The sequence below is a fragment of the Panthera uncia genome, chromosome D4 (genome assembly GCF_023721935.1).
Source record: "Panthera uncia isolate 11264 chromosome D4, Puncia_PCG_1.0, whole genome shotgun sequence".
In the NCBI taxonomy this organism is placed as follows: Eukaryota; Metazoa; Chordata; class Mammalia; order Carnivora; family Felidae; genus Panthera; species Panthera uncia.
This window is the reverse complement of record NC_064807.1, coordinates 64,142,196-64,166,434: the sequence shown is the minus strand read 5'-3', so window position 1 is coordinate 64,166,434 and position 24,239 is coordinate 64,142,196. Positions and strand designations below refer to the sequence as shown.

The 24,239-nt window shown below is 35.6% G+C and overlaps 2 protein-coding genes and 1 non-coding gene across 4 annotated transcripts in view; 2 read left to right on the top strand and 1 right to left on the bottom strand.

The window, feature by feature from the left end:
* Nucleotides 1-4,769, top strand: part of LOC125926342 (olfactory receptor 13C9) — a 229,643-nt gene extending 224,874 nt beyond the window's left edge. For both annotated transcript variants that reach the window (XM_049635685.1, XM_049635693.1), the window contains one exon: nucleotides 3,543-4,769. In XM_049635685.1, the coding sequence (XP_049491642.1) occupies nucleotides 3,558-4,511 (954 nt within the window). In that variant the 5' untranslated portion in view covers nucleotides 3,543-3,557 and the 3' untranslated portion in view covers nucleotides 4,512-4,769. The remainder of the gene's footprint in view (nucleotides 1-3,542) is intronic.
* A 9,580-nt stretch (nucleotides 4,770-14,349) lies between these two features.
* LOC125926336 (olfactory receptor 13C2) lies at nucleotides 14,350-15,476 on the top strand. Its single transcript, XM_049635673.1, has one exon. It carries the CDS (start codon nucleotides 14,366-14,368, stop codon nucleotides 15,320-15,322), a length of 957 nt encoding a protein of 318 aa, XP_049491630.1. The 5' UTR covers nucleotides 14,350-14,365; the 3' UTR covers nucleotides 15,323-15,476.
* Nucleotides 15,477-23,487: 8,011 nt separating this feature from the next.
* On the bottom strand, nucleotides 23,488-23,676 carry LOC125928232 (U2 spliceosomal RNA). Its single transcript, XR_007459600.1, has one exon. It is a non-coding gene; the product is annotated as a U2 spliceosomal RNA (small nuclear RNA).
* Between the last annotated feature and the right edge of the window lie 563 nt (nucleotides 23,677-24,239).

Here is a 24,239-nt window from a genome sequence, read left to right as displayed (position 1 = left end):
CTGTTTAGCAAATGTTTATCCGGTGCTAATCATGAAAAGACTGACAATTCCTTTCCTGAACTCTCTCACTGGAGGTGCTATTTGGAAAATCTTATTATTCGTTCTAAATACATATTAAATTTGTGTAAAAAGTAAATGAAGAGGAGCAATGAGCCCTTAGCTAAGGTGAAAGCATTTTGAATTTCATTGTTATGTTTATATGAATATCTTGGGAATCGTTTTAAATAGTTGTAAGTTTTTGTTATTGTTGATGGTATATTCCTATGGTAACTTTATACATGATACTTGACACACACACACACACACACACACACACACACACATTTAACTTTCATATGAATGAACTAAAATAGGCTTTCTTTAAAAATGTTAACCTGAGTGTCTGGTTCTAAATGGTGCTGGCCTTTGCTATAGTGGCATAACACTCTGTTACAAAGTGACTAGAGATTGGTGTAACATGCATCCATGTCATGAAAATTTTCATGTATGTGATGAAAATTAGTATGTTGTTAGGTTGAGAGACCAGATACCTGAATAGGTCTCATTGATAAAAATTTGAAGTGACTCTTGTAGGAGCATGAAACTTGGGATTGGCATGTAAAAGAATTAGAAAAAAGAGTAAGTCAAGAAATATGAAGAAAACCAAAATAGTGTTTACTATATGCGAGGTGCCTTATATGCGCTATTTTATTTATTCTCCCAAGAACACCACAATGAGACTATTAATTAAAGGTGAGGATATCGAGACACAGAAGTTAATTGCCCAAGGTCAGATAGCTAGTAACTGACCTTGTAAGCAGAAAGGACATAGATGTGGGATGCTAGCCCTGAGGTCATTGCTGGCCATAGACAGGCTTAATGCATACAGAAAACATATAAAATCTCTGTCTATGTGTTCTGCACAAAGACTCAGGCCTCTTACTGATCCAGGGCACTGACAAGAACTTTTCAGTGAGGACTGAGTGGAGTAATGTGGACTGAATCTACAGCTTTTACCAAAGTAGGGTAGGGTTGGGAAGAGGCAAATCTGGGGAAGCCGTAGACGGATTCCCTGTAGGTATTTCTGCAGCACAGCCTTGTCCCTCACCCTCTTCTTAGGTGGTGTTTTGAGCCCCTTCCTGTCTATGGTGAATGCCATCTCAGAGCATGTTTCCCTTCAAACTTGGTAGCTGCTTACTCTGTTCTGTGGTTGGGGCTTCGAGGGTGTAGTTGTTTTTCTTGTGTTGTAATATTTTTAACATCCTGTGACTTCATATTGGAAGTTTTCTATTGTTCATGGAACTTTTTTGTAGAAACACTAACTCTAATGCACATCTGCATGTCAGTAAAAATCTCAGTTTCATTAAAAAAAGACATGTTTATTTCAATAGACAAAGTGACCTTTCAGAGTGAAATTGCTTCTTAGTAATCATTTACCAAGGAATTGGGATTTTGCTGGCTAGCAATAAAAAGGTGAATCTGGGACTAAATAAAAGACACATGCATCTTTCAGGTATAAAAGAATCCATAAAAGATGAAGTTGATTGAGGACAGGGCAAAAATAGGAAGAAAGTCGTACCCCAATGATGACCAAAAGCAAATACATGTAATTAGATGCCAGTTGAAATAGATTCAGAGGATTCAGACCCAAAACTCATGCCAAGATTCCTGAATAAGGAGCAATGTTCTACATGTTAGGTACTTTTTGTTTGAGTGAATTAGAGCCTTTTCAATGGATTCTGTTTCCATGAAAAAGAAAATTTGTGTGTGTGTGTGTGTGGGGGGTGCTATTTATGAAGAAAAATGAAAGGAAATAGCCTGAGACTTTATGACACCAGCTCTTTGGATACAAAGACTGTGTCTGATCCCTGGCTGAATGGCAGGGAATATTTCCCTGAGAAATCACCTGGTTAAGGTGGCAATGAAGAGTTTTTTGCATTAATAAAATGAGAAGACAAGTCACAGACTTGTTGACAATATATGCAAGTCATCTATCCAATAAATTATTTGTAGCCAAAGTGTACAAAGAACTCTCAAAACTCAATAATGTGAAAATGAACAATCCAATTAAAAATGGGCAAAAGATGTGAATGACACTTTACTAAAGAGAATGTAAGGATGGCCAAAAAAAACCCCAAATATTAGTCATTAGGGAATGCAAATTAAAAGCATGATGAAATATCACTACATACCTATTAGAATGTGTAAAACACACACACACACACACACACACACACACACTACTAAGTGTTGATGAGGATGAGAAGCAACTATAACTCACATACATTTCTGGTGGGAATGCAAAAATGATACAGCTACTCTGGAGAGCTGGCAGTTTCTTATAAACTTAAAAATGCATGATTCATTATCCACTATGCCAATCTGATATTTACCCTAGGAAAATGAAAACTTATGTTCACATAAAAATCTGGGTATAATTTTTTTAACAGCTCTATTCATAATTGTCAAGAACTGGAAACAACTCAAATGTCTTTCAGCATATAATTAAACAAACTCTAGTGTATCCATACCATGGAATACTCAGAAATAACAAGTTGGATGAAGCTTGAAGCTCAGAGGCTTTATGCTAAGAGAAAGAAGCCAGAGACCAATGGCTCTTATGATTCCTTTTTTGTATGACTTTCTGGAAGAGATAAAACTATAGGATGAAAAGCATATTAATCTTTGCAGGATATGAGTGGTAAAAGGGGTGACTAAAAAGGGACACAAGGGAATTTTTAGGGTGAAAGACAAGTTCTGTGTTCTTATTATAGGGATAGTTACATGAATCCATACATATTTTAAAATTCATAGAACTATACACTAAAAGAGAGAAAATCACTTTTACTATATATTTTACTATTGATAATTACTAAAATTTTGTTCTATCTCCCATAAAAAAAGATATTTGCATTGGAACAAGAAGACTTCAGATAATTGGGTTTTGCATGAGTTGTACTTGTTTTTTGGGCAATCAGGCAGTCAAGAAACACTGATTGGGTTTATTGTTGACTTTTGTCCCATCACATTAGCACACTTCATTCAATGTTTTGGTATGAAGTGGGTTATTATTAAATATTCCCGACAAGGAGCTAGACTGCCTTTGCAAGTTAACTAATCAAATCTCTGATATAATGCATTCCATACTGCTTTTAGAGTTCATAAAATATTTCAGATAATTAGGGACCACAAGCAGAGTTGAATTTGGGCCTAGGATTTGGTACATATTAATTATATGACTTTAGGCTTAAATTCTGTTTGGTTAACTTAAATTTCTTATTTCTGAAATGGTCATATTGTGGAGTTTCAGTGAGGTAATGTGTGAATAAACCTCACAAATTCCTGGCCCAGAGTGGTTGATACAACAGATTCTCCTTCATACTTCTCTTCTGATGTTGTTTATTTCACTTCTTTACCTCTTCTCCCTTCTTCCCCTTCTCTGTTTTCTTTCTTCCTTCTTCTCATTGGGTTCATGGCAAATTTTTATATATGTGCATTGGTGAACTTGGACTTACCATAATAAATAAATCATTATGTTAAAAAAATTCTTTGAATTCTTACAGGTAAGAAAAAGTACAATGGAATGGGAAAATCAAACCATTCTGGTGGAATTCTTTTTAAAGGGGCTTTCTGATTACCCAAGGCTTGAGCTACTCTTTTTTGCACTAATCTTAATAATGTATGTTGTCATCCTTCTGGGCAATGGCACCCTTATTTTAATCAGCATCTGGGACCCCCACCTTCACACCCCTATGTACTTCTTCCTGGGGAACCTCTCCTTCTTGGACATCTGCTACACCACCACCTCCATTCCCTCCACTATGGTAAACTTCCTCTCAGAAAGAAAGACCATATCCTTCTCTGGCTGTGCAATACAGATGTTCCTTGGCATGGCCATGGGGACAACAGAGTGTGTGCTCCTGGGCATGATGGCCTTTGACCGGTATGTGGCTATCTGCAACCCTCTAAGATACCCTGTCATCATGAGCAAGGATTCCTATGTGTCCATGGCAGCTGGGTCCTGGTTTGCTGGGGTTATCAACTCTGCAGTGCAAACTGCATTTGTGATACAATTGAACTTCTGTAGGAATAACATCAATCATTTCTCTTGTGAAATTCTGGCTGTCATGAAACTGGCCTGTGCTGACATCTCAGGCAACGAGTTCATCATGGTTGTGGCCACGACATTGTTCACACTGATGCCCCTGCTTTTGATTGTCATATCTTACTCATTAATCATCTCTAGCATCCTGAAGATCCGTACTTCTGAGGGGAGAAGCAAAGCTTTCTCCACCTGCTCAGCCCACCTGATTGTGGTGATAATATTCTATGGAACCATTCTCTTCATGTACATGAAGCCCAAGTCTAAAGAGACACTTAATTCAGAGGACTTGGATGCCACTGACAAATTGATATCCATGTTCTATGGAGTGATGACTCCCATGATGAATCCTTTAATCTACAGTCTCAGAAACAAGGATGTAAAGGAGACAGTGAAACATCTATTTAACAGAAGTTTCTTTAGCAAGTGAATGGAAAAGATGATTGAATTGTGAATACATTGGGCATTGTTAAAGGCTTAGAATTATGTTGGAATTTTGGTTACTTTTTCTTGTTTTGAACTTTCACATATTACTCAACAATTTTTATGATGACATACAGCATTTCAATATTATGTCATGCTCACTATAGAGAATTTGCAAGATACAGGACATAGGATGAAGAAAATAAAGAGATCACTTATTACTCTAACTCTAGGAGATGGCTTTCAAGTATTTAACAATATATTTTGTGTTCTGTACATACCTCAATATTGGAATTGGGTATTATATGTCTTTTTATGTTCACCTTTATACATAGTCCTATTTCATACACATTATTTCATCAAATCTTTCAAAATAAGTAAGTTCTCTGTTGTGAGAAAAACAAAACAGAAAATCCCCCAAACTGCACCCACATTCTCCAGTGGAGAGCCTTGTGACATAGTTTCACATTAATCTCAAAATCCTCCGAAGACTTTTGGATACTATTTTCTTGTTCAGTATTTAGAATGTTTCCTGTGGAACTAAGCATGCGAGCATTTGGGACTATTGAGGGAAACAGGTAAATGCCTTAAGGATGGAGCCTATGCAATCAATCAGAAAGTCCTTATTTTATCTTCTTTTTTTGTTTCAGCTTACATGTTAGCTCTAGCATAAAGAAAATTTTGCAAAATTAAAACTGGGTTGGAAAATCAGTCCACTGGTCTAGAAAGTAATGTGGACAAGTGTTGGGTTAGATGGCATCATATCCATGCCCATTTAGAAGAAAGCTGATTTCTTTGATACCCTGAGATCATTCCAATGCTTTTCCAAAACTTAGAAGAATATCTAAGTTCTTGATTTTTAGTGTGGACCTGCATTGATGTCTTGTCTCTGTTACTAATAGCTTTATCACCTTAGTGATCTAAGTAGATTTGGGGGGATGTCACACAGGATGTGATATTATCTTGATTTTGCTTGGCTTCCTCCTCAAATTTTTACTCTATCTGAAGAACATTTCTAATTTACAAGCCAACAGGAATGAGAAAGTATGTTCACGAGTAAGCCACATTCTAGGAAATCCATTATGCTGGATAAATTTTATATTGATGGAACAGTAAAGTTAGAGGATGTTGGGGATTAACATATTTTACATAGGCAAATAAGAGTTAAATGCTTGTGGTATTTTGGGGTGTATTAATGTCACTTTTCCAAGTTCAGTTTTTAATTTTAGTGGCAGGAATATCAAACAGTCATGAACTCTATTTAAGTCCCTTTAGCTTCCATCATAGATATTCACAGATTAAATCTGATGGCAAAGGTTGAGACTATTGATGTATTAGAATCACACCCTAGTGAAATAGGCTGTAAAAACCTATTAGTGGGGTGTTTGGGTGGCTCACTTGGTTAAGCATCAGACTCTTGATTTCAGCTCAGGTCTCCTCTCCCACTTCCTGAGCTGGAGCCCTGCAATGGGCTGTGTGCTGACAGCACAAAGTGTGCTTGCAATTCTCTCTCTCCCTCTCTCTCTGCCCCTCCCCAGCTTGGGTACTCTCTCTCTCTCTCAAAATAAATAAACAAACAAACAAACAAAAACTTATTAGTTTCCATACACAGACTCAAAGGACTTTTATTTCCTGAAGAATTCCAGGTAGGTGGAAAACCTTTAGAGTTAAAGATTTTGTGTTTGCCTCACAGGCCGTGTTCGATATCCAACTCTACTTTAGTTTTTTTCTCAAAGCTTAAATCCAACTGTTTCCACAAGCTCTGGAGGATGACTAACCTAGGGCCTAGTCTTATATTAGACTTACAAATGTTTGATAGAAACTTAATTAAAGAAGCAGACATTTTATTTTATTTTTTTCAAATATTTTATTAAATTTTGAGAGAGAGAAAGAATGAGCACAAGTGGGGGAGGAGCAGAGAGAGAGAAGGGGACAGAGGATTTGAAGTGGGCTCTGTGCTGACAGCAGTGTGCCCGGTGTAAGGCTCAAATTCATGAACTGTGGGATCATGACGTGAGTTGAATTGGATGCTCAACCAACTGAGCCACCCAGGTGCCCCGAAAGTAGAAACTTTTTTAATTAAAACAATTTTTTTTATGTTTTTATTTTATTTTTGAGAGAGAGAGAGTGCAAACAGGGGAGGGGCAGAGAGAGGGAGACACAGAATCTGAAGCAGGCTCCAGGCTCTGAGCTGTCAGCACAGAACCTGATGTTGGACTCGAACTCACTGACCGTGAGATCATGACCTGAGCCGAAGTCAGAGGCTTAACTGACTGAGCCACCCAGGTGCCTGAAAGTAGAAATTTTAATACGCATTTTGTCCTCATACGAGAAGAGGAAGATGGTTTTTCCCTTCTTAGGGTTGTAGAATAAATTTCTGAAGAAAAGAAAGGTCAGTCACCTTTCTTGATGTACCCATATGCTCACATTTGCTGGTTACATACCTTATCACTATAATACTGATAATTCTTTCCTTAATACTTGAGCTTCTGCAGGGTTTTCCATTTAGGAAATTTATTTTGAAAGATATTCCCATTTTTCCAATTCTCAGTTAATCAGAATTTTGTGACTTGGAAAACATAAATTTCCTAACAATTCTGTGAAGAAATTACTGTATGGAAACACTCCCATACTATTATTTAATAATAGTAAATGAAATAATTTCTTTCCATCCAGTGTGTATTCTACCATTTGTAACTAAATCCCTGATTGCTACATATGGTATATGAGGTTCTCTTTGCTTTGGTCTGTTTGGTTTCATCTTCCACCAGCCCCCATATGCCTCTCTATTTATATTCTTATGATGCTGTGTTATTTTTATTTTCCTGCCTTCATCATGCATTTCTTGTCTTATACCGTGGTGTTATTGTTTCTTCTTCCCGGATGTCCTTCCTCGTATTTTTTACCTCTCAAAATCTCACTCACAAATTAAGAATCAGTTCATGTATCACCTCTCCTGGCAAGTATGACTTGATCCTGAGTTACTTGTCACTTACACCTCCATAGCACACTAAACAATCATTTTAATTAATTAATTAATTAATATTTATTTTGAGGGAAAGAGTAGGGAAGGAGTGAAGGGAGAGAGAGATAGAGAATCTCAAGCAGGCCCTGCTCCCAGTGCAAAGCCCTACCTGGGGCTCAGCCCCTGGGGCTCATGACTGTGAGATCATGCATGACTTGAGTACAAATCAAGAGTTGGACACTTAACTGACTGAGCCACTGAGGCACGCCTTACTATCATTTTAATTGCAGCATTACCCCCTCTTATTGAAATCATCTGATTACATGGATATTTTCTCATTACCTGTAGGACAGGTAGAGACTGCACCTTGAACATTTTTATATTCACAGAGATTCTTACAACCAACTTCATTGAGTAGGTATGCAACAAATGCCATGTAAACAGAGGTTATTAGAAAATATAAAACACCAATAGAAATAAGGGTAGAAGCTATGAGTACTTAACACATATAAAAGAAAATGCACCTATTTAAGACACACACACAAAAGTTAAATATTTCTAGTAGTTAAAGATTCCATTTAAAGCCATGATGAGATACTATTTTAAGCCATTTAGATGATGAAAAAACCTCTAAACTATTGACAACATCCAGTGATGATAAGAATAAGAGAAAATCGCTGTATTAATAGTGGGAGAATAAATTAATATTATTTTTTAGCTTCATAAAAATACTCATTGATTTTGACCCATCAGTTCACTTCTAGAATTCTACCTTAACATAGGAATTTGAACTTATTTTGTTAAAAATAAATTAAAAAATAAAAAGGAAAAAGATCATTCAAAAGTATCCAGCCTTAAGGTGCCTCATTGGCTCCTCACAGGAGGAAATGATTTTGTCTTGAGTTATTTTATTGTTTTATAATGAAGATCAGGCTCCTTTCTGAACTATGGTTATCACTAGGTTGTTTAATTATAATTTATTTTCAGCTTTGTTTTTTAAGCCTTTATATATTACCTGAATATATCTTTTCTTTCCTTGTCTAACCTTCTTTTTACCTTCTTCCTACTTCCAAAAAAAATGTCCTGTATACAAAACCTGTGTATTACTTTTTGAATATTTACAATGTAATATGTTCATTCAGAAAGTCAACTTTTATTATAAACTAAATCATAAAGTAAACATAAAATTGTATGGTTAATAATCTATACTTCCCAAATGGTTTCATGTGTGTATGTTTGTATGTGTGTGAGAGAGAGAAAAAGAGATTGAAAGATTGAGAGAGAATTCAGTTGGGGAAATTTTGATGACTGTACATGAGCCTCTTTATGATTTTTGTGTGAAACAGAGTAATGGGCCTCTTGTAATTAGGTCTTCAGGGCTTTATTTCTGAAGTCTCATGTTTTATACATATTTCATTTATGAGGCAATTTAAAGTTGCCCATAGAGGTTTAGAGAGGTCTTTAAGAACACTTAAATTGTGTCCTAAAGCATGGAGCAGATTCTTTAGATATCTGTGGTCCACAATGGGGCAGTGTTTTAGCCTGGGCTTTATGGGGAAATTGCCCCATTCCTAAAATGTATGGTTAAGTATCAATTTCCTTCCTATTTCGAACTAGAGGAATCTAATGGTGCTTTGTCTGAACTAGCAGAATTTATCTTTGTATTCACACCTGTAACAGTCATGTGTCTATAAATGTCAAACACTCAGTGAGTTTCTATGGCCAAATGATTACTCACTAGTAGCTGCGTCTTTGGAGGCTCAGCTACTAATGTGGAGTCATGAAGATTGGCTGCAAGTAGAAAAGCAGGACAAAATCATCTGTTGCTGCAACCTAGAGAGACAGGCAGTCTCTGGTTTGAAGGTAAGTTACTGCAAAGACAGGAAACAAACTTATCATCGATAAGTAGGAGTTGGACTGATGGTTTAAAAGTGTCAATTTTGAACATGAGATGTTTTTCTCATTGAGAGATTGAGTGTTAGAAAGGGAATTTAAGGGTCTAGTGACTGCGATGTGGTGGGGAGAAAAGAGCTATGAGACCAAAAGAGCAGTTCTGTATGCAGAGACCACTGCACAACCAACTGGAAGGAATTTGCCCAGCAGGATGAGTTACTTTTTATTAATGTTCAGCTTTTTAGTGTGTTACATAGTATTTGGACACTGTTATTTACTTGAGCGAATTGAGGCTTACTATAGGGTGTACAGTAGACTATGTGTTCTTTGGGAAACAAGTCATCGCTGGTCCTCTAGCAACAGCTCAGTTCCATTTGGTTCAGTCACTTAAGAACCAGGTGAACTGTGTTCCAGGGCCCCTTTATACAGAGATAACATATGAGGAGGATCCTATGACCAATTTGGAGTTTTTTAAAGAAACTGAACATTATCATTTTGTGAACTGAAAAAGAAAATTTACCAAAGCAATGCATAGCCAGAAAGACACCTGCTTGGGCATTATTCTAGTATGTTTGCATGCAGTATTGGGGACTATTTTGAATATCTGCTTTTCGATCATTAGGTTATAATTGTAAAAGTGAGTAGCTTTTCCTTTTCCTTTTCCTTTTTATGTCAAGAGGCTTGCTAAAAATGTTAAAATAGTCTTAGTCAAAAAAGTTAGTCATGTGTTTTAAGACAAGGAACACACTGGTACCTTACTACAACCCTATCTTTTTATAGAGGGAATTGAATTTGATATAAGGCAGAGCTTGAGATGATTTTTGCCATTTTGGCACCTAATTTTCTGGTGTCCAGAAGATTGGGCTGACTGTGATAAAGTGTATTAGGATCTGTATGTAGGATGAAATAATACCATTTGTCAGAACATTGTGTGTGATCTGATTAGCTTTTAAGCTACATGTACTTGATAAAGAAATGATAAAGAGATAAAGAGATGCAGATGACTCTAACAGAAGGAAGAAATGAACGGAGAAGCATGAAGGAAACCACTGACAATGGGAACCACTGTTGTGCTAATTGATTATATGCACCAGCTCATGTAGTCATATCAACAAATAATATGATATAGGTGTTTTTATCTTCATCCTGTAGTGAGGGATGGTGATGATCAAAAACCTGCCCAGGCCATCTAGTTAAGAGGCAGAGATAGTGTTTGACCTAAGTTTGCCTCCAAAGTCTGTGTGCTTGACAGTGGTATGGAATGTGTTTGTTAGAATATCATGTAGCATGGGGATAGCTAATGGAACAATGACTTTGACAGATGATTTTTTTACAGGGGTGCATATAATCTTCACTATTCAAAGGACCCCTGTGTGCATAATACCCTTGGGGGTCTCAAGTGGTTTGAGACCTAACCCAGAAAAGTATGACAAATTCTATAAGATGGAAATCTTCTAAAAAATTAAATAATTTTAAAAGCTAGGGCAAAGAGGAGTTTAGAATAGGAAAATCAAATTGGGTTTTGGGTGATCCCAAGGAGACTAATTATGGCCTGAAAATGAGAAGATGGACCCTAGCCTCAGAGCAAAGTAATTCATAACGTTAGATGGGCAAAAGACTTGAGAACATATCCACTTATGGATTGGTAAAATTGAGTAGAGTGTTCAAGTTAATGAAGATAAATAGTGAATGACAACTAGCCAGCAAAATAAGGAAGTGGGAAAAAAAGAAAATACAAAAATGCAAAATAAGTAAGTAACAAAAATAAAGTATATGGAAAGAAAAAAATAAAATACATTAATATTTATATTTTAAAGAGATTGGACTTGATATTCTCATAAAAGACACTATAAAAAGAGATTAAAAATTTAAACCCAGATATACGTTACTTATAAGTAGTGTACTTAACAAAACGAAATGGAAGAATTGAAAATAAAGGAATGCACAAAGAGCAGGCAAAAGCAAACTAAAAGAAAGCAGGAGTGTAATAGCAATATGCTAAAAGTGGAATTTAAAGCACAAAACATGAGAACGGTCAATTAATAACATTCACAATTTGTAAAGATTATCAGCCATAACCAATACAGAAGCTAAACATATAAAAATCCTACATATATAGGATACATATACTTAAAATACATGTACTTAAAATTTTTGAATAGAATTTATTAAATATAGATGTCAGAAAATAATTATTTGAAATATTTGAATAATATATTAAGTAAACTTGATTATATGTATAGATGTATGCATGTATTGTGTATCCATATAAAACCATATGTCTTTCTCCAAGAGAATTCATACAATTTACAACATGGATCAAGTAATTGGCTGCCCAAGTCTCCATAGGTCATGTTCTCTTTTCATAATTAAATAAAGTTGGAAATAAATAACAAAGTCAAACACAAATATCTAATGACTAGTTATGCAAGAAACACACATTTGGGTAATTCTTGGTTTAAAGAAGGAAAGGGAAAAATTACCTAGAAGCCAATGAAGAGAACATCTCATGAACAATCTCATGAAAGTATTTTAAGAACATTAATTAGAGGTAGCAATAGAGAAGAAAGAGGAAACTTCAATGAATTTAGTTCTTATATCCTGGAAATAGAAAATTCCAAGTAAGTTTAAAATATTTACAAACAAAACTTAAGTTAATAAAACAGGGAAAAAAAAGTGAGAAGGATAAATCTATCCAAAAGCCCCCACCCCCCAGCTTTTTTGAGAATACCTGTATTATAGGAAAATGCCTTGTGAGATGAATAAGAAAAAATATTACGTAAGAATAGTAAGGAAAAACGGAATGGGAAAAGATATTTGCAAATGACACATCGGACAAAGGGCTAGTATCCAAAATCTATAAAGAGCTCATCAAACTCCACACCCGAAAAACAAATAACCCAGTGAAGAAATGGGCAGAAAACATGAATAGACACTTCTCTAAAGAAGACATCCGGATGGCCAACAGGCACATGAAAAGATGCTCAGCGTCGCTCCTTATCAGGGAAATACAAATCAAAACCACACTCAGATACCACCTCACGCCAGTCAGAGTGGCCAAAATGAAGAAATCAGGAGACTATAGATGCTGGAGAGGATGTGGAGAAACAGGAACCCTCTTGCACTGTTGGTGGGAATGCAAATTGGTGCAGCCGCTCTGGAAAGCAGTGTGGAGGTTCCTCAGAAAATTAAAAATAGACCTACCCTATGACCCAGCAATAGCACTGCTAGGAATTTATCCAAGGGATACAGGAGTACTGATGCATAGGGGCACCTGTACCCCAATGTTTATAGCAGCACTCTCAACAATAGCCAAATTATGGAAAGAGCCTAAATGTCCATCAACTGATGAATGGATAAAGAAATTGTGGTTTATATACACAATGGAATACTACGTGGCAATGAGAAAAAATGAAATATGGCCTTTTGTAGCAACATGGATGGAACTGGAGAATGTGATGCTAAGTGAAATAAGCCATACAGAGAAAGACAGATACCATATGGTTTCACTCTTATGTGGATCCTGAGAAACATAACAGAAACCCATGGGGGAGGGGGAAGGAAAGAAAAAAAAAAAAAAAAAAGAGGTTAGAGTGGGAGAGAGCCAAAGCATAAGAGACTGTTAAAAACTGAGAACAAACTGAGGGTTGATGGGGGGTGGGAGGGAGGGCAGGGTGGGAGGGAGGGTAGGGTGGGTGATGGGTATTGAGGAGGGCACCTTTTGGGATGAGCACTGGGGGTTGTATGGAAACCAATTTGACAGTAAATTTCATATATTAAAAAAAAAAAAAAAAAAGAATAGTAAGGAAAAAGGAGAAAGGAGAAAGAATTTCTCACAAGGGAAATCACAGATTGGAAGTGTTAAATGTTGTATGACAACACATTTGTAGTGAAACATAAAGTATCAAATGAACTCTCAAATCTCCATTTTGAAATATTGCTTCTTTCTGAATAATCCCTGTTTTGGTCTGATAGTTCTCTTGAAACATTAGTATTGTCAATTAGTATTCTAGTCTATAAGCCAAGTTCTCTAGAAATTGAATAATTAAGAATTTATACTCTGCAACCATATGGCTTGGGATTAACTCTTCATTCTACCATTTTTTTAGCTACATGACTTTGATCTTAAGCAAATTACTTAATTTTTCTGTGCTTTATTTTCCTCCTCTGTTTATAAATAAAGATGATGATGCTAGTAACAGTAACTGACTAATAGGGTTGTTATTCAGACTGAATTAGGTAATGCATAAAGCAAGCAATTAGTAGAGGATTGACACAGAGTGAGAAATATTTTGTCTTTCATTTTATTCCTTAACTAAACAAATATTTTTGAACATCTATCTCTGTGTCCACTTCACTATAGATACTGGACTGTGGAAGTAAATAAGAAAAGTATCTATCTTTATAAAGTTTACATGCTATGGTTAAAACAGATAGTAAACATAACATTATAATTTCAAGGAGTGACAAGATCATTGATTTATTGTGTGGTGGTGTGTAGCCAATAAAAATGGTTTATTGTTCAGTTACACATGAAATACAATGCTAAGTTTTTATTATAACCTCAAGTTTACATATGTGATGATAAATACAACAAAAATCCCAGGCTTCAGGAAAGAAGACTTAGGTTTGAATCTTACTTAGCTCTGATATATATTTACCTTTGGTCAAGTTCACTTAATATTTACACTTTATCTAAATTGTGGATAATAATATCTCTGTCACTTAGCACTGTGATGAAATTAAGTAAATTACATGACATATTTCATGTAACATAAAACATGTTAGTTTCCTCTTCCCTTCCCCCTCTTTCTTCATAACTTGCCATGCTTTGGTTCACATGGTTTACTTCTTTTTTTCTTTAGTCTTTTCCTTAAAAAAATTTTTCCCCTCTGAGAAGAGGGGTACTTGTAAATCGGTACACATTTGAAAGTAATCATAATAAGATACACATTTTGTTTTAACAAATTTTAATGTCTTACAGGTAAAAGAGAAACAGTAGAATGGAATGGGAAAATCAAACCATTCTGGTGGAATTCTTTCTAAAGGGGCTTTCTGATTACCCAAGGCTTGAGCTACTCTTTTTTGCACTAATCTTAATAATGTATGTTGTCATCCTTCTGGGCAATGGCACCCTTATTTTAATCAGCATCTGGGACTCCCACCTTCACACCCCTATGTACTTCTTCCTGGGGAACCTCTCCTTCTTGGACATCTGCTACACCACTACCTCCATTCCCTCCATTCTGGTGAGCTTCCTCTCAGAAAGAAAGACCATATCCTTCTCTGGCTGTGCAATACAGATGTTCCTCGGCTTGGCCATGGGGACAACAGAGTGTGTGCTCCTGGGCATGATGGCCTTTGACCGGTATGTGGCTATCTGCAACCCTCTAAGATATCCTGTCATCATGAGCAAGGATTCCTATGTGCCCATGGCAGCTGGGTCCTGGATCATAGGAGTCATCAACTCTGCAGTACAAACCGCATTTGTAGTACAGTTGCCTTTCTGTGGGAATAATGTCATCAATCATCTCTCCTGTGAAATTCTGGCTATCATGAAACTGGCCTGTGCTGACATCTCAGGCAACGAGTTCATCATGCTCGTGGCCACAACACTGTTTATATTGACACCACTGTTATTAATCATTATCTCTTACACATTAATCATTGTCAGCATCCTCAAAATTCGCTCTTCTGAGGGGAGAAGCAAAGTTTTCTCCACGTGCTCAGCCCATCTGACTGTGGTGATAATATTCTATGGAACCATTCTCTTTATGTACATGAAGCCCAAGTCTAAAGAGACACTTAATTCAGAGGACTTGGATGCTACTGACAAACTTATATCCCTGTTCTATGGGATTGTAACTCCTATGATGAATCCTTTAATATACAGTCTTAGGAACAAAGATGTTAAGGAGGCAGTAAAACACTTACTGAGAAGAAGTATGTTTAACAAGTAAATGGGAAAGGGACACATAATTTTTGTAATCACATTGTGGAAATCAATTAGACAAAGTAAAGGGCTAAACAGATAGGTTCTTACTGCTGTGTCAAATTCATCTCTCAAATCTCTCAAGCTCTAATATTTTTTGGTGCAGTGTATAATGAAAATAAGTAAATAAATGCCTACGTTTTAGGAGTCAGCAATTGTTTTTATTGTTGAAGAGCTTGATTAAGAGGGCAAGTAGAGGGGTAGTGTAATAGTGAGAGAGATTTCCAGACAGGAGAATGTTACACTTGTATTAAAACCTTTAAAATGTTTTTTGAAAACATATGGTATCTATCTTTCTCTGTATGACTTATTTCACTTAGCGTAACACTCTCCAGTTCCATCCATGCTGCTACAAAAGGCCATATTTCATTCTTTCTCATTGCCACGCAGTATTACATTGTTATATAAACCACAATTTCTTTTTTTTTTTTAACATTTATTTATTTTTGAGACAAGGAGAGACAGAGCATGAACAGGGGAGGGTCAGAGGAAGAGGGAAACATAGAATCTGAAACAGACTCCAGGTTCTGAGCTGTCAGCACAGAGCCCGATGCGGGGCTTGAACCCACAGACCGCGAGATCATGACCTGAGCCGAAGTCGGTCGCTTAACCGACTGAGCCACCCAGGCGCCCCTAAACCACAATTTCTTTATCCATTCATCTGTTGGTGGACATTTAGGCTCTTTCCATAATTTAGCTATTGTTGAAAGTGCTGCTATAAACATTGGGGTACAAGTGCCCCTATGCATCAGTACTCCAACAATAAATTTCATATTAAAAAAATAAAATGTTTTTTGATAAGATTATTTTCAAAACCAATTTCATATTTTCTTACTTTCTTTACAAGGCAAAATTTATTTTATTTTTTTTAATTTTTTTATGAAATTTATTGTCAAATTGGTTTCCATACAACACCCAGTGCTCATTCCAAAAGATGCCCTCTTCAATACCCATCACCCACCCTCCCCTCCCTCCCACCCCCCATCAACCCTCAGTTTGTTCTCAGTTTTTAACAGTCTCTTATGCTTTGGCTCTCTCCCACTCTAACCTCTTTTTTTTTTTTTTTTCCTTCCCTTCCCCCATGGGTTTCTGTTAAGTTTCTCAGGATCCAAATAAGAGTGAAAACATATGGTATCTGTCTTTCTCTGTATGGCTTATTTCACTTAGCATCACACTCTCCAGTTCCATCCATGTTGCTACAAGGGACCATATTTCATTCTTTCTCATTGTCACGTAGTACTCCATTGTGTATATAAACCACAGTTTCTTTATCCATTCATCAGTTGATGGACATTTAGGCTCTGTCCATAATTTGGCTATTGTTGAAAGTGCTGCTATAAACATTGGGGTACAAGTGCCCCTTTGCATCAGTACTCCTGTATCCCTACAAGGCACAATTAAAACTGGCATCAGATTTTTAAACTCAGCTAAAATTATGAATTTACAATACTGTAATTACTAAAAGAATCTGATTTACTTGGAATCTATTTAAATATGTAATGCTGATTATCCTCTGTCTGGGTAGCTGTATAATATTAAACCTTTTGGTTCTAGTATAATAATTGTTTTTTTAACTTTTTGTTCATCTCCACCTATGAGGCATTAAATTATTAATATTTTTAATTTCAACATATCTACTTTGACAGTCTTTTTTTCCAAACACCTTATGATATATGGGATCTTACTGCTTTAGACCTGGAGTTAAATAACTGACTTTTGAAGCTGTTTGAAAATTAAAAGTAAATAACCACGGATAAAGGTAGAACTGTATCTTTTCCTTTGTACCACTGACTCTCTATCCATGATATGTTGCTGATCCAGGAGGAATCTGTTATTATGGAATGGTGGATATACCTTTAGATGGTTTTTACATTTGATCCTTATCTGGGATTTATATTTCATTCCTCTGTTATGGGAATGTTAAGCTTTAAAAACATTTACTTTTATCATTTTATTTCTTCTTATCTAAATTTCACACTTTAAATATTAATATTAGATTGTAATGTTTAATATTACATCTCTTTTTTTCTTAACCTGACATATTATTCCCAGAATTTTTTATTTAAATTTAGGTAATTTAGCTTATGTTTTCTTTAGAATTAAAAAAAATTTTAAGACATTAAGTTACTTGGTTTTATTCTTTTGTTTGATTGCTTTATCTTTTTAAACACTGCTTAAAATCCTACATTACTTGTTACTTTTTATTTAGATTTTAAAATATTATTGTTTTTCTATTTTAATCTTTTAATTTTTTTAATCTTATGTTTACTTTTAATTGTAAAACAGAGATTCATTTTCCCCTTACAGTTCAGAAAGAGGCAGCAGTGAGCATTTTATAGCACACCACATCACAAAAAGAAATGGCTCCTTTATTTCATTGTCATTCTACTTCTCTCTGTCTTCTTGAATCTTTTAGCTTTCTTAGTAATGATAGTAGGAAGTAATTATTTTCTGTGAATATCCCTCAAGAAATTTGAGAGAACCACAAGTTCTATATCCTTCCAAGATCCTATATCTAACTAACTAACTAACTAACTAAGTAACTAATGACAACAACAACAAAAAGACCTAAGACCTAAGTGACTTCTTGGAATGGTGTGTTTTCTGAAACTACATCGGGAATAAAATGTTTTAAATTTCTCCAATATGCAAAGCTCTTAGGATATACTGAGCCAACATTTGTCTAAGACCACAAGCTGTCAGCATACTCAAGGAGGTCATGAAATATTTGATTGACAAACCACAATAGAGGTTTTGTATAACACGTTCACATCCTGATTTACATCAAATATATTTATTCCCAAGATGGAGTTCTTGGGAATTTCTTTCCAGAACAGTCATATATGTATATCATATATATACTGTTTGTGTATATATATATATATATATATATATATACACACACACACACACACACACACACACACACACACACACTGTTTGTCACTCCTTTGCATTACTTTCTTTCATCATCATGATCAGTGAGAAGCTGGCTAGAACCCAGTTTATACAAAGTAAGATTTTAAAAAAGCACCAGAGTCGTTTCACTGATTCATGGTTTCCTGACTTTGTTGGATTTAGACTTGGTCATTGTGCAGCTGCCCAGAAAGTGGAATGACCATATTGCAGATTGGCCCTTCCTTGGAAAATGCTTAGGGGGCAGACAGACTAGCAATTTGTAAACTTTAGTTGGCTTTCTTAGGAGAGAATGATGTGCTATTCAGAGGGGGACAGAATAACGGAAGGGTGACTAAATGAAAGTGTTTAGAGACTACTGGTTGTGGCTGATCTCTTGTTTCATACCACTATTTAGGCTTCAGGACCAGTCATTTCTGCCTGTTCTTCAATGTCATCAATGCTGATGTCATTTTGATCCAGTTTGTGTCATCCCATGCATGGATTTACATTCCCTTCATTCTCTGAACTATAGCTAGCTCTGGGCTTCTATTTACTAACTGAAGATTTGAGGAAGATACAAAGGAATGACAATGCAGAAAAGGAAAAAAGAATAACCCTAATTAGACTTCAGATCTCACACTTCCTAACCTCTACCATGAGCTTTCGTAAAGATTCCTTATCATCCGTCTCTCCCCTAGGCTCTGGTCACCTGTTATGTTAATAGGGTTCACTGTTTCTTATTTAAGAATTATATTTTAAGGGGTGCCGCCTGGGTGGCTCAGTCGGTTGAGCGTCCAACTTCAGCTCAGGTCATTCGAGCCCAGTATGGGGCTCTGTGCTGACAGCTTGGAGCCTGAAGCCTGTTTTGGATTCTGTGTCTCCCTCTCTCTCTGCCCCTAACCCACTCGCATTCTGTCTCTGTCTCTCTCAAAAATAAATAAACATAAAAAAAATTAAAAAAAGCATTATATCTTAAATTTGTTACCACCCTGAGTCCCAGAGTAGCATGGTATCTTCCCAGAGATTATTTCCCCAGCCTGACCCCATGAATTTATATCTGGACCTTGGGAGACTTCAGGTTCAGACCAAAGCTTAAGTACTTGCTGTCAGCCAGGGAACAAAGAAAACAATGCCTGTTTTTTGTTTTGTTTTTTTGTTTGGTTGGTTGGGGTTTTTTTAGTGAAACATCTTATGTCTTTGGAACATGTTGGCCCTAATAGAACCAACCTTGGAATGGTGACCATATGTGTCCTTTGCTCAGAACTAGTCTACTTAACATCAGTTTCCCTGGTGTAATTAGTAACAGTATACTCTTTCAATGTCAAGTGTCCTAGCGTGGATGACCTACTGTATAGGCACCTTAAATAGCAGCACCTATTAGAAGCAGGAAGAGCATCAGATTTCAGGGAAGTGATGGGAATAGCAGATCATAGCATTGTGATGGCAGTGTCCTGAGGTGGACAGCATGGACACATCCTATCAGTGCAAGTGAAATGCTTTCAAGTAGTCATCAAATTAAATGGGTGGTTCTTCCATTGAGTTTGGAGACACTCCATTAGATTTCAGTTGTCACTGAAAAATTGCTTAATATACACCCATAATGGTAACTTTATATGGATTTGTGGACTTCCTATCAGGCAAAAATTCACTAGAGTTTTTCTTATTTCTGATAGTTCCTTGTTAGGATAGTAAAACTGTATAATCTGTTTATAAAAATTGTCCTTTTTTATTATGGAGGGACTAGCAAGCAATTTATGTAAAATGATATGTGATCATTGAATAACAAAGGAATGAGGGTCCAAAACAAAGCAATTCTGGTTTTCCCATTGGAATATTAGCTTTTTCATCAGAAGATCACTTTTATTGGCTTTGCCTCGAATGAGGTGAGGAAGATGTAAAGAGAATTCTTCCAAACCTTGGAAACTTTAGTCTCGTACTTGCCTTTAACATTAAATATTAAAATATAATGAAGTAATATCTACAGGCAAATAGGAACAATTTCAAATTCTTTCCTATTCACTATCATTGCTTACAGATTCAACAGTTCTCTTAAGATAAATTTGCACATAGATTTTCATTTGTTCTATTTGTACCTTTCATTGCTTAGAGACATTCTTTTATAAAACATCCTTGATATTCTCCTTGCTAATGACCTTTTAAGGCCATGATAGACTTTCCTATTATTTTAAAGGATAAATAATTAGAAATCTTCAAAAACGAGATATCATTTGTGATTCCATGAATTCTGAGGTAGCTTGAAAATGTCAGAATGTGTTTACCATGACTGAAAAGACTGACATTAAAGCCATACTTTCTACTCTCCACTAGATTGGGGAAATTTAATTTCTGGGATTTAATAAGCCAGGGGAAAATGTACTTATTTAATATAATCTTGTGTTATCACATCCATGAAATACCTTGACTTTAGAAGTTTCTAAAGGCCTATGAATGGGCTATTAACTGCCTTTTTTAGGTTACCTTGCGACTCTGGGGAAACTCTGGAAACTATGTCCTCCACATGAAATGAATCCTGAGGAAAGATCAGCTAAGGCTACAAGTAAATAATTTTTTTTGGCCAAATTTCCCTATGTGTCAATAAAAGGATTACTCTAGACAGATTTGTATCTATATCTTGCCTGATACTCATAGAAAATATTGGTCTGAAATATAAAATATGTCAAGCATTTAGCTGCTATTGCAGTTGCCAATTGCAATTGAAAATTGCCATTGAAATTTTGGTAGAATGTTTAATAAATTAATACCCATACTTATTGAGAAGTATAGGTATGCTTAGTTTTAAATGTTTAGATCTAGTTAGAAGGCCTGCCATCCTATCATAAACAACACTGATTCAATATAGTTCAGAGCAGTTTCTTATCTTTTCTGGAAATAGTTTTATCCTCAAGTGCCTTTTTTTCCACTTTTAAGTTTTTAAATAAGGAATATGACATGTGAAGGCCCATTAATTGGACCTCAGGCAGAAAGTAACTTGGGATATAAAATCATCAGGACAATTGACCTTGGTCTGAGCTAAAATATGTGAAGCTTTCTACTAAGGTCTTGGGCCTCCATCACCTAGTCATAAGTAATTCTGTCTGAGAATTTGCCCATATTGCAGATCTAGTGGCCAGATAAGATCTATCCAGATATTCTATTATAATGATGTTTTCTACAATCTACTCTGAAGTTTCTTAATTTGATTTACATTTATTAGACATCAGAGAGTGACAGATGTTTTTTATTTTAATTAATTAATTAATTTATTTATTTTTAAATATTTTCTAACATTTATTCACTTTTTGAGAGACAGAGACAAAGCATAAACGAGGGAGGGGCAGAGAGAGGGACACACAGAAACCAAAGTAGGCTTCAAGCTCTGAGCTGTCAGCATAGAGCCTGACGCAGGGCTCAACTCATGAACTTGTGAGATCATGACCTGAGCTGAAGTTGGACACTTAACCAAGTGAGCCACCAAGATGCCCCTTTTTAATTTATTTTTATTCTCTTCAGTTCTGTTTACTGAAATCATTAGAAATACATTTTACAGGATTCCTGCAAGCTCATTTGTACCTGTACTAAGAAAATGGACTTTATATTTGCTATAGTATTTTGGAAATAGAAATGTTTTTTCTTCTACAATCTGCTTGTTTGTGATACAAGAGGAATATTAATTTTTAAGATATCTAAAATCTAGTTTTAAATAGTTCATAGCCATTTTAAAGCACCAGTACATTTTCAATCAGAATTGTTTCATTTTACCTTATTTGTTTCAGCTCCCGAATATACTACTATAATAGTACCAGAATTAATAATCAGTACTAAAAATAATGATAAATGATATAAATAATGAACACAAATCTGTCACTATTTATGAATGATACTATATGTATGTAGAACACTAAAATGGTTTAAAAATATTGGAATTAATAAGTGAATTTAATTTCAACTATATTTTAATTAAAAATTTAAGAAATTATTACAAAAAAAGTGAATTTACCAAGATTGCTAAATATAACTTTAGCATAGAAAAATCATTACATAACAATAACAAGAAAGTAGAAAATAGAATTAAAGCACAATTTATAATAGCATCAAAAAACAAAAAATATATGAATAAATGTATAATATGTACAAGACATTTGTGCAAGAAAAATCAATAAAACATTGAGAGGAATTAAAAAAAAATTTAACTTATTTATTTTTGACAGAGAGAGAGAGAGACAGAGCATGAGCGGAGGAGGGGCAGAGAGAAAGGGAGACACAGAATCCCAAGCAGGCTCCAGGCTCTGAGCTGTCAGCACAGCGCCGGACGCGGGGCTCGAACTCACAGACCGAGATAATGACCTAAGCCAAAGTTGGACGCTCAACTGACTGAGCCACCCAGGTGCCCCAACATTGAGAGAAATTTAAAAATACCTAGTTAATGAATTAGAAGATACAATAGTATAAAGATGTCAGTTCTCTCTAAATTGAAATTTAGAAGGTTCAAGGCTATCTCAATCAAAATTCCAGCAGGTATATTGTGAAAATTGATAAGCCAAATATATATACAAATACCAACACCAACCAACCACCCATAAAGAAGAAATAATTTAGAGGACCAAAATCAAGATTTATAGAGCTATAGCTAAAAAGACAATGTAGTATTGGTTCAAGGATAAGAAGAATAGACTAGTGGAACAGAACAAGATATCAATTAGTTTATGTCAAAAGTAACAATGCAATCCAGTGGGGAAGGGAGCTTTGCAGTACTCATGTTGAGTCAAATAGTGTGCACATAGTAAAAAATAAATCTTGACCTTGCCACATACTTGCACTTATCAGGATACTTTCCAATACACAAATAGTCTCCTACAATTCTACTTGCACAAAGGCTGCTCAGCAATCAGGTCTCTTATTGGCCCAGATAACTTGAATTAATTAAAATTTTTTTCACCTCATTTTTTTGGTTCCCAATTAGTACATGGAACTTGGAGAATCAAACCCTGGAGAACTAGAAAGTTTCTTAACTTCTTTATGTTCCAGAATCACAGCATTAAATTGTTAAGGGAGTTGGAAAGTCCCTAATAGCAACAGGAGACTTTAGTAGTCTTAGATCCAGGGATAACCCTTTGGAAGTTTTAGAGAGCAGAGCATAGGTGGTGATTTTGGCAGAAAAAAATCTTTGTCATTATTTTTCTTAGGCAGTTATTTTTATATTTTTACCAAAAGCTCTGTATGTTGAGAATTTGTGAATGAGGAAAGATCTGGCTTGATTTTTTGCAAACCAAGAGCATCCATATCCTTTTTCATTGCAATTTCTGAATAAAAATACCTCTGCATAACCCACTCTAATACAGTTTTCATGGAGAATTACCATAATTACAAAATTCAGATTCTTTTACTTTTCTACACTTGATCTTAGCCAAAAGGCCGAGAAGCGATTAGATTCTTTTACTTTTCTGAGCACTGCACAAAGATTCACAAGCAAGACCATGCTGGAGATCAACTTTAAATAGTGAAGCATACATTAGTCAAAGAGGAAGATACTGATCACATGTGCTGAGGTAAATGAGAGCAGACCTTATCCATCTCTTTCTGTATCCTCCGATTTATAAAACTGATTCACGGGTCTCAGCTAGGCCAGGAGACCAGATATTTACTTTTAAAAGAAGTACTTGTTGATAAGGAAAATATTGAGTTGAAATGAGCCCAAAATGTGGGATGGAGGTTTTCGATTTGCTTTTGATTTTCTCATTTATCTCAGACAAGTCATTAAACTCCTTCAAGCATCCATCATCTTTAAAATAAAAATGTTGGGGTAGAACTCTGATTTGTTCTGGCTCTGACATTTGGGAAGGAAAAAGGAAGAGATTGTTGGAAAACATTTGGTTGTCTTAGCCCTGGCATCTGAAGTCATTTTGGGGAAAGTATCTCAATAAAATGACTTAGGATAGGTGAGACTCTTACAAGCATTGTAAAGGAAGGATAAGGGAAAGAATAGGGAC

Bases quoted from the DNA above. Each gene is read 5' to 3' on its own strand.
- LOC125926336 (XM_049635673.1), top strand. From the start codon at position 14,366: ATGGAATGGGAAAATCAAACCATTCTGGTGGAATTCTTTCTAAAGGGG.